The sequence below is a fragment of the Mus caroli genome, unplaced genomic scaffold, assembly GCF_978045245.1.
Source record: "Mus caroli unplaced genomic scaffold, Mus_caroli_1 scaffold_6, whole genome shotgun sequence".
Lineage (NCBI taxonomy): Eukaryota > Metazoa > Chordata > Mammalia > Rodentia > Muridae > Mus > Mus caroli.
Window position 1 is genome coordinate 150,982,575 of NW_028227261.1, and position 13,676 is coordinate 150,996,250.

Below are 13,676 nucleotides of genomic sequence, written 5' to 3' on the forward strand. Positions count from 1 at the left end.
ATTAGTGTGAAGCTATCTTAAGTAGCTAGAAAAAGGAAAAATACTAACTTTTTCTGAATTGCACGGTTTCTATAAATATTACCTTTTTTGACTCCCCTGTATTGTAATCAGTTACTCTTTTTACTCCGATATTTTCAGTGTCACCCTCATATCTTAATCTTATATGAAGCATATTCTCTGTAAAGGATTTGGAATTTTGCTTTGTATGATATTTTTCCCCACAAACTGAATTTCTGTGCTTATCGGGTTACTAGGACAGAACATCTGAAGCGCCCACAAGTTAGTTTTCAAGCCTGTCTAGTCTGAGTAGCATGTGCCTGAGCCCCCTGCTTTCACCATGCCTAGTCAGAGCTGCTTAAAAGGATGTGGAAGCAACATTGCTGTCAAATGGCTATACTGGGCATGACAATTCCTACCCCTCTGCCAAAGCACAATAACCATTTATCTGTTCTGGGCTTTCTCTGATCTTGCTTTATAGCCCATTGGGATTTCCAGAGCTCACAACATATTTCCCCTGGTTGCTTTGATTCCTGAAACCCTACTACAGTTGTTCCCAACAAGTATTTATCAGCTAAAGCCAGGTGTAGTGGCACACATCTTTAATCCCAGCACTCAGAAGGCAGAAGCAGACAGATAGATCTCTGTGAGTTCGAGGCCAGCCTGGCCTACAAATTGAGTTCCAGGACAGCCAGGGATGATACATAGAGAAACCCTGTCTCGATAGATAGATAGATAGATAGATAGATAGATAGATAGATAGATAGATAGATAGATAGATAGATAGATAGACAGACAGAATTTATCAGATTACTGCAACATGGCAGGACAACAAAGATAACTGTTAGTTTTCGGGGTAAAAGATGCAGTCACTGAGAGATGGTTGTCAAGGAGTACAACTGTCATGTCTCTTAATGATGTTGCCCAAAATGAATTCTGTTTACCTCAGAGATGTGGTAATAAAAAGAAGTCTTGTTTCTAAATGTGACTTTATCCTTGACAGCCACACAGTGTGGCACAGGGCGGACAGGCTGGTGGCAGGTGCAGAGCCTTCCCTGTGGACTGGACCCTGTGTCCCTGCATGTCCTGTTCCTCGAGCGTCAGCATGCAGCCTGGGCAGTGTTTCTAGCTCTTCATACCCTACAGGTTGTTGCATTTATGGTGCACACTACTCTAAGGTAGCTTAACACTGGATGTTTTTAACTTCACATTCCATATGCTTTCTGCCTTTTCCCTATGTATCCAGGGATTTGGTGTGAGGGCCTGAGTGTTGAGATATGAAACTTGGATTGTGTTTCTGTGGTCTGAATTGTGTAGTGATTACTCATTCTAGAAGGCATACCCTACCTGTTTAAGGACTTCAGTATGTACAGTAGGTGATGTCAGAAGCCCTTGTGCTACCTCTATTAACTCACTCAGTGGCAGTAACATTGAGCTCATTACAAGTTGAGAATGTGACCTGTGGTCTTCCTGCTTTCTAATGTAGCTTCATAGCAAATGTGGAAATGGTTTGTGCATTTCTAGAAGCCCAGAAACTTCTGTAAAGACGAGGCACTCTCTCACCATTAAGGTTGCAGTTATCCACTCGTTCTGCCTGCCATCATTACTTCCACTTTCACAATTCCTCTTTTGCTTCCTGTTTTCAGGGACTGATTTCCCGACATGAAGAGAAAGCTGCCTAGTATACTCGGTGTGCCTTGACTTTCATTTTCCTAACAACATACAATCATAGAGTGTCTCTCCTACACATAAGACATAAACTCTGACTCCTGAGTCCTCATTAATCCTCTTTACCTCACTGACCTTCTCACTCCATAATAGAACTAACCAAGGGAAGCATTTGAATTGGAAAATCGCACTTGTTTGCTTTGTCCGTGTTCTTGGGTGGCTGGTATTCTATGCAGGCCCTCCAGATCATGCATGACCAGAATGTGACCATTGAAGATTAGTAAGAGAATTTCTGGGAACTTTGCAGTGCCAACATTGAAATTTGTTGACATTTCCCTACCTGTCCTTAAGAAACAAGAAAGATGAGCTATTTCCTTCACTTTTCTTTAGGTTTTTATCTACATTAAATGTAAGATGCTTCTAGACATAATTAGAGCTAATTTTGTGGTAAAGTTGAAAAAGATTATCCTAGAACTATATTTTAACAAATTATTCAAAAACAAATACAAAAAAAAAGTCAAATGTGGAAATTTTTTTAAAGGCATCCCCAATTTTCCTGGTTAATTTAACTACATCTAATGTAGGAAAATAAGTACTGTGGTCTTGCTCCAGTCTCAGGACTGAGTTCTTGAGGACCCATAATTCAGGTGAGTTAAGTGTACATCTTGGCTGTGCCTCCTGCTTCTTCTCAGTGAGCTTTCTGCTCCTCTGTTCTCTGTAGATATCACTAACTCTACCCAAGAGTCTCACCATCTTTTGCCCGCTTCAGCCCAGGTAGCCCAGGTAGCAGGCATGTTTTCACTCTAGGAATTTTTATTAAGAGTGGGGATGAATTGATGCTGTGTACTCATGCCAGTTAATTTTGTAAGAATGCCATCAGTCAGGGCATGCTAGCAAAACGGATATTTTGCATAGTTTTTAAGTTATTATAAGTGCTAGTAATTATCTTGGAAATGTATTGTCTTCTGTCTGCTGTGATGATGAGTAAACTTATAGGTCATTATGTTAGCAGTAAGCACTTACTCTGTCTTAATCTTTCTCATTCATTCAACAGTTACTTTACTGTCATTTATGGGAAACAGCAGTGAATAAAACTGGCCTGAGCCTGCCCTGAGCTGCCTACAGTTGACTGCTCATTCTCTGAAGGTCTTTTTTGTTTTTTGTTTGCTTGATTTTTGCATTTGTTTTTAATTTTTTGACAGTCTAATATGTATATTGAATGAATTTTGAACATACCCCATTACTCTTTCTTAAGTTTTTATAAATACAAGATAGTTAATTTTTTTCTTCATTAGCAATGAACTCTATAGAATGAGAGCTAACTGATAAGAATGTCCACGTTAGGATCAATGACATTTTAAAGCAATGTTCCTAATATGGTGGTATGTCTCCTTCAAAGTGATATTTAGTTATGTAATCTAACTCATCTCCTTCATATTATTCAAGATTCTATTAGTGCTTCTTACATAAGAAGCATCATCACTGCTACTTTTCCTTCTGTGAGCCCCCCTGTTGGAAAATGGTGTAAGCACACGTTGATATTCTTCTGAGTTGAGAACTAATGCTATGCTATCATTAGTATAAGGAAGAGCAAAGCCTTGGTGAGTGATAGCATTTGCTCTTAGCAAAATCTGACTTTTAAAAGTAAAAAAAAAAAAAAATTAATTAATGCCGGTAAGTATTGTTCAAAATTTACAACTGTTAGCAGTACAACTCTCAAAACTGTGGGGCATCCAATTAAAACAACACAAACAAACAAACCCTGTTTTAGTATGTACTCATCCTTTGGCTGACATCTCATAGAGGTTGGTTTCAGTAGACCCCCTGATGTGCAATGTGTTTGCTTATTATTTTTCTTCATGAGCCACTATTTGCCAAGAATAAATTAAAGCATAAGAAGATAAACTTTTGTGCTCAAGCATATACCCTTCCCTCTTCTCTAGCTTCTATTGGATGCAGAGTCACCTTTGGAGTAGAGGGTAAAGGTGGTGTGTCTCCTTGGGTACCATCAGAAGCTGGGGTATAGCATTCTGAAACATTGCACTGCAGAGGAGTGTAGAGTGGTTATGTGTAGTCTCTGCCTTCTGTTACAATTCGTCAGACAAAGGCAAAGTGGAATTTCCATCACTGATGTAACCAATCTTTGATAAATTATTTTAACTAGAAATGAAAAACATGAATTAAGTTTTTTTCCCCTTTGGTTATAGACTTTTTAGAGCAGTAAAGAGACGTCTTCCTCCACTGCCCCTTTGGGTGCATGAAAGAGAATACACAGACAACTTTAGCTAACATGTTAGCTAGGATATATGAATATAAACTATTTAATTTTTATGTTTATTCTGTCAAACAATTCAAATCCACTCTTGACATCTTGTGTCTTGGGAAAAATGAGCGGTTCTTTGAAATTAATTGGCAACTAATAAAAAATTCAAAGTAAGGTAAAATTTAGAGAAATTAACTGTAACTTGGGAGTTCTGTTTTAAGATAAACTAAATGTGATGGCTTTATTTATATTTTATATTTATATTATTTATATTTTATATGTGACTATAAGATAAACAGTGGAGGTAATTTGTAGGCAGCAATATTTATGCATTGTTTGAAATACTTAGTTTCTAAAGCATTTCTGTTATAAAATGCCACTGTACAAATAAGCATAGATAGAATTTTATGAATACACAAATCTATTATTTGCTTGTCAGCTTTAGTTTTAGATTTAATTCTGCTTAAATCATCCACTCAGAGTTACTAATTATTTTAATGCTTAATTAAAGTATTTAAAATTTACCTTGCAAATTGTCTTTTAAACTTTTTTAAAATTCTTTCTTTTTGGAGGTTTTATTTGGAAGTTCTCATAGAAAACTAACCCAGAACATTCTTCTGTTCTTTTAAGTGTAGTGCCAACATCCACACACAGGTTGATTTATTAATCTGCCCTTGTCATAGATCACAATACAGTCTAAGTGGAGTGGGAATCTAAGACAGAAATCTCATTGTGACCACACACGTGCCATCACATAGCCCAGAATCTTAGGTCATTGACTGCAGGGAGGAGATAAATAGGGAAATATTCTATTTGTGAAGTGTTTACATTATTCAGATAACAGTATATAAAATGATCTTTCATCTTCATAATTACCATACCAAATATTCAGTGTATGTCCTGGGCAAGTAAGTATTTACAAAGCTAATTTTGCTATTTTGCAATTTCGTTGTTCTTCCACTTATGCATGTCCTGTGCTGTATAAAAAAGGGGGCTTTTGCTTGAACTTTTAAAGATATCTTTTTTATCTAAAATTTTATTTTTCTTTTAAACAATAAGAGTAATACTGGTTTCTTATATATACTGAGTAATTTTGTAATGATGCTTGAATGTCCTCTATTAAATATTTTTGTTGCATATCACCTTTACATATCATCGAATTCTGAAAGTGTGTAAAGATTTTATTTAAAGAGATACTGTTAGATTGTTATACAGCATTAGGAGCTTTTTAACCTGATATGTCATTGACATCTCCTTTTATGACTGATTTTTAAGTATTTGATTGGTATTCTCTCTCTCTCTCAAGTTCTTCTAATTAATACTTGTGAATACTTAAGATTAATCACAGGTTACTAACCAGTGTTTGCCTTGTATTCTTTGTAATAATTGTAGGTGTTTTTTACTTTATGCCATTCTCATTCTTGTCTTTTCTTTCCTTTGTAAATATTAACACAGTTTATATGTGTGCTATCAATCTGCTAAAAACCTTGCTACTAACGGGCATCTTTAAGCTATCTTTAAGATTTCTCAACAATGGTCTCATGCAACAGATATTGCTTTTTCCATTATACCTGCCTTCTGTAGCAAACTATACTTAACTTCCCTCACATGGATGTCGAATCTGAACAGCAGAGTGGTTGCTGCTACATTCCAGCCATCCTTACGGCATTCGTTAGTCTAAATTGGCAGTCTGCAAGTAGCAGAAGGGTGGCTCTAAGAAGCCCCAGTCACAAGTGTGGCAGTGTGGGTGGCAGTGCTGTGGTCAGGAGGAAACCGAGTTCCATTATATTAAGCTCAATGAATTTTTATCAGTTTCCTTTACCATCAGTAACTCTTGTTTAGATTTCCTTTTTATTAACAACTGGGGAGTCATTCAGCATCACAAATTGACATTTTTTTCTAGGTAATACTATTTCTTTTTTATTTGGTCATGTAAAGTGTGCTTTCAACTAATCAAAACAAGCAACTGGTGGGAATTAATGCACGACTATCAGCAAAGTAGAATGTGAGCATGCGCTATGAAATGCAGCTTGCTCATGCTTTTTTCCTGTCATACACACTCTAGTTTCATTTATATTATAGTCCATTCTTTCTTTCTTTCTTTCTTTTTTTTTTTTTTTTTTTTTTTTTTTTTACTTCTTCATAGATTGGCCAAAATGCGAAGGACTGGATTCTGCTCTCTTCCACGAAGAGTTAATGGACTGGCTAAGATCAAAGTCTGAGGCTTTTCCATCACCAATCAGGTAGGTATCGAATGAAAATCACTAATTCTATGCATGTGCCTTTCAAGTATTTGATTGATAGACATATTATGAATATAATTTTTATTAGACATTAAGTTTGCAACATTATACTGATCCTAAAATTGTAAATGTACCTATGATATGTAATTTGAATTTTGTAATGGATTAAAATATCAGCCATGAAAATTTTCAGCTGGTCTTAGAAAAGTGTAATATTTGGTATCAGTGCAATTCCTCATTGCTCAGTATGTACATCCAGATACAATTCATTTCTTATATCATATTGAATATCACCAAGTTAATATAATCAAAAGCTTGTGTGTTGTTTCATGGTGCCCTTTTAATATTTTGGAGGGGAGTAGTCACATTAAAGTTGCTTTTGTCTTCTGGAATTCTCAACATCACAACTGTGTTGTTACAGTGGTGATTATAACCAATTTTCAGACCTAGTTATTAGGCACCTTGCATTCCCTTTGATTTGGCAATTGGAAAATGATTGATTTCTGCACAGTCTAAATAATTCTATGAAAGTATCAAGTGAAGAAGTCACAATGAAAATTAAAGCTCTACTAATTTACTGTCTTACTTGCCTGAAGAGCGACTATTTTACCCCTAAATAGGAGGGAGACAAAGCAACTGACTCTTGAATAAGCTCATAACAGGAAAAGATGAACTTCAGAAAGCCTACAGCCAGAGCTAACAGTAGCATCAGTGCTGTGACATCATACTTAACAACTGCGTCAGTACTGTGACATCATACTTAACAGCTGCATCAGTGCTGTGGCATCATAGCTAAAAGCTGCATCAATGCTGCGACATCATAGCTAGCAACTGCATCAGTGCTGTGACATCAAAGATAACAACTGCATCAGTGCTGTGACATCATAGCTAACAACTGCATCAGTGTTGTGACATCATAGCTAACAACTACATCAGTACTGTGACATCATAGCTAACAACCGTATCAGTGCTGTGACAGCATAGCTAACAACTGTATCATTGCTGTGACATCATAGATAAAAACTGCATTAGTGCTGTGATATCATAGCTAACAACTAACTGCATCAGTGCTGTGGCATCATAGATAAAAACTGCATCAGTGCTGTGGCATCATAGCTAACAACTTCATCTGTGCTATGAAATCATAGCTAACAACTGCATCAGTGCTGTGACGTCATAGCTAACAACTGCATCGGTGCTGTGACGTCATAGCTAACAACTGCATCGGTGCTGTGACATCATAGCTAACAACTTTATCTCTTCTGTGACATAGCTAACAACTGCATCTATGCTATGAAATCATAGCTAACAACTGCATCAGTGCTGTGGCATCATAGCTAACAACTGCATCTATGCTATGACATCATAGCTAACAACTGCATCAGTGCTGTGGCATCATAGCTAACAACTGCATTAGTGTTGTGACACCATAGCTAATAACTGCTTCAGTGCTGTGACATCATAGCTAACAATTGTCATCTGTGCTGTGATATCAGAGCTAACAGCTGCACCAGTACTGTGACATCAGAGCTAGCAGCTGCATCAGTTCTATATCAGGACTAACAGCTGCATAAGTGCTGTGACATCAGAGCTAACACCCAAATCGGTGCTGTGATACTGGTTGCATCATCATAATTTTATTTGTAAACTGCAAGAGGAACATCCTGATATTTAGAACAGAGCGAAGGCCTGCATCTGTCTTACAGAAAAGAAACTGTATGTCTTCACCTTACCTGAATGCTGTACTGCTTTAATCAAAATAGCACCTTTCTGTTGTTTTGTTTGCTTAGGAACAGCTGCTGTGCTAAAGTACAGAGAGATGTAACATACAATAAAGTGTTACCAAAATGTAGGTATTTAGAATTCCTGAAAACTTTTAGTTAAAATTGGGAAAGTAAGTGTAACAGACCTAATTGTATAAAGACATGTGTCAATCTAATACTAGAACACAGGCAAGATAAAGAAGTTGGTTCTATTCTTTATAGGATTTTTTTCCTCTTTGAGCTTCAGCTACTTCCTTGGACTCATTAATTGATAAGTCATTTAACTCTAATATTCAGATCCTTTTAAAAAGAGGTTATAGGTGCTATCATTTCTGTGATTTATCAGAAGAACCCCCTTTAAATTACCTTAAGAAACATATAACTTAGTGGTTCTCAACCTGTGGGTCAAGACCTCCACCATGTCAAATATTTACACCATGATTCATAAGAATAGCAAAAGTGAAGTTATTAAGTAGCAAGGAAAATAATATTATGGTTGGGGGCTCACCACAATATAAGGAACTGCATTAAAGGGTCACAGCGTTAGGAAAGTTGAGGACCACTGATTGCATTTATACAGCAGTAGAATCTTCAAGCTGATTTTCCTACTCTGGGAAATAGAGTTATATTTACTATTTCTTATCTATGGAGGTTTCTGTTTAGTTTTATTTCATTTTAACAAATGAAATACCCTTCGTTACACAAATGCACATTTCATTCTTTCTCACAGAACTGATCATGAATTAAAACTCTAACACATCTTTAACTAACCTGAAACATCTCTGTGAGGTTACATTCAAGAACAGGTGCTGTGCACTAAGAGAGAGAAATCTCCACAGCTGTGCCACACTCAGGTTCAGGTATGTCAGAGGCCCATCCCTTCTCTTGGGGAGGCCCAATGGCTCTGGTTAATTAACCTTAGAGCACCTAGTAAGAATAGCCTTCTGTCTGATGTAAAGGCAGCTGAGGAAAACTGAGCAAACCGGCACAAATGACAAGGATCCTCATCTTTCACCTCGTGCTGTACAAAGGCTTTACCATTTCAAGAGTATCTGTTATGAAGATATGTCATTCTGCTCCTGATCAGAGATCCTTGGAGGGTCATAATGCTGATTTAAAGGGTCATGTCTCACTTAGGGCAGTGAACCCTCTCTAACCTATAGTGTCTGGGCTTCAGCTTCTTCCATGGACTCAGTGCTTGCAGAATTCTAAGTGCTCAAAGTGCCTGTAGTTCATATGATCCGTGTGCAGAGTGATGTGCACAGGTTGAAGTGCGTGTTCAACTGTAAGATGTGCTTTCTAATCCCTGCTGAAAACTGGAGTTTCTGGTGCCACCTTTAGAACAATGCTTTGGGAGTTCCTGAATTCAGTAGTTATGCCTAAGTACAGCGTTTGTCAGGCGGAATTTCAGGGTATGTATGAACTGTTCATTCTGAGCAATGCATTTATATCTGTTTTGGAAAATACCAAGAAACCAACAGATATTACATTGGACCAGCTGAATCCATTTTATGGTTTCCTTTTTTTAATTCAAAAGCATCACAAAGCAAGTAAATTTTTTTGAAAAATTGAGTTTAGTTACAAACTAGTTGTTTCTTATTTTTTTTTCCAGTCCCTTTTTGCTTTCTTTTACGACCACATGAAACTTGAGAAGCCACCTAAAGCTATATCACTTAGTGGAGTTGGGCAGTTCCCAGGTGTCCAACAAGAAGGCCTGGTTTAGGCTGCGATGGCCACTGTCATTCCTGGTGATTTGTCAGAAGTAAGAGATACCCAGAAAGCCCCTTCAGGGAAACGTAAGCGTGGTGAAAGCAAACCAAGAAAAAACTTTCCTTGCCAACTGTGTGACAAGGCCTTTAACAGTGTTGAGAAATTAAAGGTTCACTCCTTCTCTCACACGGGAGAGAGGCCCTACAAGTGCACACACCAAGACTGCACCAAGGCCTTTGTTTCTAAGTACAAATTACAAAGGTACTACACTCTATTTGTCTTTCAGATTATACTTTCTTTTGTGTTGGCCCTCTGAAGCCATTGTAAGTGTGTGTATATCTGAATACACATTTCTCAGCTGATTTGCAGAGAGGAAATGTTAAGTAGATTAGATATTGGCTAGCTTGCAGTATTTTAAATCACATACATTTGTATTAGTGTCTTTGAATTTTTTTAAGTAAAATGCTTAATGAGTAAAATTTCCATTTATAGAGAGAAGTTTCTACATGAGAAGGATGTGGACAGTACATGAGTATTGTTCAGTCTTGCTTGCTTACTTTTGTCAACACTGAAGTGGCAATTAGATGGCTCAAGTTTTGCAGTGTGTTAACTATCCTGTGGTGTGTGTTAGTTAGGTAGATCCTTTATTAATAGAGAGAGCTGTGTCTTAGCATTAGTAGATTATCTGCCCATTTTAAAAGTGAATACATACCTTTGTGCTAAGATAATCACTCACTCACAGAATATATCTATGTTTAAAGGCACATGGCTACTCACTCTCCGGAGAAAACCCACAAGTGTAATTATTGTGAGAAAATGTTTCACCGGAAAGACCATCTGAAGAATCACCTCCATACACATGACCCCAACAAAGAGACCTTTAAATGCGAAGAGTGTGGCAAGAGCTACAATACCAAGCTTGGCTTTAAACGACACTTGGCCTTGCATGCTGCCACCAGTGGTGACCTCACCTGCAAGGTGTGTTTGCAGACTTTTGAGAGCACAGGTGTGCTCCTAGAGCACCTGAAATCTCACGCGGGCAAGTCATCTGGGGGCGTGAAGGAGAAAAAGCACCAATGTGAGCACTGCGAACGCAGGTTCTACACCCGGAAGGATGTCCGGAGACACATGGTGGTGCACACAGGAAGAAAAGACTTCCTCTGTCAGTACTGCGCACAGAGATTTGGACGAAAGGATCACCTCACTCGACACATGAAGAAGAGTCACAATCAGGAGCTTCTGAAGGTCAAAACGGAACCAGTAGATTTCCTGGACCCATTTACCTGCAACATGTCTGTGCCTATAAAAGATGAACTTCTGCCGGTCATGTCCTTACCTTCCAGTGAACTCTTGTCAAAGCCATTCACAAACACTTTGCAGTTAAACCTGTATAACACTCCATTTCAGTCCGTGCAGAGCTCTGGGTCTGCGCACCAAATGATAACAACTTTACCTTTGGGAATGACATGCCCCATAGACATGGACGCTGTTCACCCCTCTCATCATCTTGCTTTCAAATGCCCATTCAGTTCTACCTCATACGCAATCTCTATTCCTGAAAAAGAACAGCCATTAAAGGGGGAAATTGAGAGTTACCTGATGGAGCTACAAGGTGGTGCACCATCTTCATCCCAGGATTCTCAAGCATCGTCATCTAAGTTAGGGTTAGAGCCTCAGAGTGGGTCCCCAGATGATGGTGCTGGGGACCTCTCCCTGTCAAAGAGCTCTATCTCTATCAGTGACCCCCTCAACACAGCAGCGTTGGATTTCTCTCAGTTGTTCAATTTCATACCGTTAAATGGTCCCCCCTATAACCCACTTTCAGTGGGGAGCCTTGGGATGAGCTATTCCCAGGAGGAAGCACATTCTTCTGTTTCTCAGCTGCCCACACAAACACAGGATCTTCAGGATCCCGCAAACACTGTGGGTCTCGGTTCTCTGCACTCACTGTCGGCAGCGTTCACCAGCAGCGTAAGCTCAAGCACTACCTTGCCCCGTTTCCACCAGGCCTTTCAGTAGAGTCTGGGCCGAGGGACTCACCCAGAGGTGCTTGTGTAGCCCTGCCTGCAATGGCCATTTATATTCTAGTGCCTACTTTTAACACAATACAAAAACTTCTGCTTTTGTATAATATCAGGTTTTATGAAGCCAGTAAATAATAGGAACTAGCCTCTTTGATAAGCTTTGAAATCGTTCGTGTTTAACTACGTTTGCTACTTCTCCTGATTTCCTGCCAGTTGTCATAGTCTCAGAGTTTAATTTCATAGAGGAGCGCCATTATTATCACTAAATTTTGCAAGTCCTATGTTCAAATTACTGTTAGACCTTAAAATTTTCATTTTTGTCTAATAGCAATGGGCATTGGACATTTTTTTTTTGCAAATATTCAGTACAATGTAAATCTTATGAAGTGTGTGTGAATGACTGAAGTGTTTCACATTTTTTTACTAGCCACTAAATGGATTCATAATTAAGTGTGTTTTAAATGAGTTAAGAATCCAGTTTGGGGAGAGTATAGTGGTTTCTTAAATATACCACCATTTCAGATCAATATATTTTGAGGACTGCTATTGTCTGGCTAAAATATTATAAGTTTCAGTATCTATCTAAAAGAAACCTAGAGAGGTTGCAGGGTGTTGTGTGTTAGCACTAGCCCTCAGGCTGGTTTGCCGCATTTCAACCATCTTTCCATAAACAATGTGTGGCATCGAAGTTGTCAGGATCAGTGTAGAAAGGTTTTGTTATATGCCTGTCACCTTTCATACCCCAGGATGGCTTCAGTATACCAGCATTCTTATTTTGCATGGTGGTCCACAGTTAGTCCAGAGTCTTAGAGCCATTGTGGGACAAATAACAGTAAATATGTGAAACCTAAAATGGCTGGGCTGCCTCAATCGTCGGGGTGATAGACTCCTCAACAGGAAGATGGATGTAAAACAGCCAAACCCCAGAACTTGTCCAGAGAATTCCACTGTTGCCAGAGCTGAAAACTGGACTCCTTGGGTGCAGAGTAAAAGCCTATCACATCACTTCTAAAGCAGTCTTGCCCGGTGAGCTCTTGCTCAGTGCATATCCATCTTGCCCTGCTGTTTTTGGATGGAGAACTTAACAATTAGACCCATCAGAAAGCAACTTGAGGAGTTCCACAGTTTTACACAACCAGAAGTTGTAAGACCCTACTTTTACTCTGGGAAACAGAAGGAATGTTAGAAATAAGTTGAATCTATAGCGGAAACAGAGGAAAATAAAGCAAACACCAAACGCATATGAGTGCACCTAGGATGTGGAATGCACTGAGTGAAGTAGCGATGGACTTCCTCTTGTCAGACAGCCACCAGGAATGCGATCGATGGCTCCATGTATATCTTCCTAAGGGTTATTTGTGGCATCAACTTATGAGATGTATCTATTAAGCACTTGTTAACACCTTATTTTGGGACCCCTTCTGTTGGGGCAGGGGTGAAGGGAGGTTTATAGAAGGCTATGTATCTTTTTTTTTTTAAAGAAAGAAAGAAGAAGAAACTATATTTTAATTTCTGAGCACTCGTTAGCCCTGTATGGGGAAACTCTTTCCCTTCTGTAAGGGCCAGTTATCACTGCATATTGCATTGTTTACCCTTCATCCTAAATGTAATTACAGATTACTGACGATAATGCATTATTTACAATGCCTGGGAATAGTCTAAATTGAGGAGAAGTGTAAACTGTCATGTGAATGGGGCTTTCACTCTATGTCATACACACACCTAGTGCACTTCGTAGAATCAGAGTTGCTCTCTAGAGGGCTCAGTCTCCTGCTTCTAACCCTAGAGCAGTAGTTTTTATACGTATGTATTTAAATTTTATTGTGAAAAATACATTTTATTAAAAAGTTTTCCAAAGGCATTAAAATTATATATGTTAATAAGGAAATACATGTTTAACTCTTCAAGCTGCTCCTAAGCTATGAGTGGGAGCGCACTCACTCTGAAAGTGGGCTCTTAGCTCTGCTTCATGACCGCTTCCTTAGTTTCTATGAAACAGATCACTTAC

At 38.5% G+C, this 13,676-nt stretch overlaps 1 protein-coding gene across 3 annotated transcripts in view; it reads left to right on the forward strand.

Moving 5' to 3' along the window:
• Plag1 (PLAG1 zinc finger) overlaps window positions 1-12,027 on the forward strand; it is a 36,944-nt gene extending 24,917 nt beyond the window's left edge. Inside the window, exons 3-5 of one of the 3 annotated variants that reach the window (XM_029476607.2) lie at window positions 2,720-2,811; window positions 6,075-6,171; window positions 10,406-12,027. In XM_029476607.2, coding sequence (XP_029332467.1) covers window positions 6,125-6,171; window positions 10,406-11,663 — 1,305 coding nt within the window. In that variant the 5' untranslated portion in view covers window positions 2,720-2,811; window positions 6,075-6,124 and the 3' untranslated portion in view covers window positions 11,664-12,027. Of the gene's footprint in view, window positions 1-2,719; window positions 2,812-6,074; window positions 6,172-9,546; window positions 9,906-10,405 lie in introns of those variants that run through there. The other 2 variants (XM_085839509.1, XM_029476608.2) reach the window with 2 other exon arrangements.
• The last annotated feature ends 1,649 nt before the right edge of the window (window positions 12,028-13,676 follow it).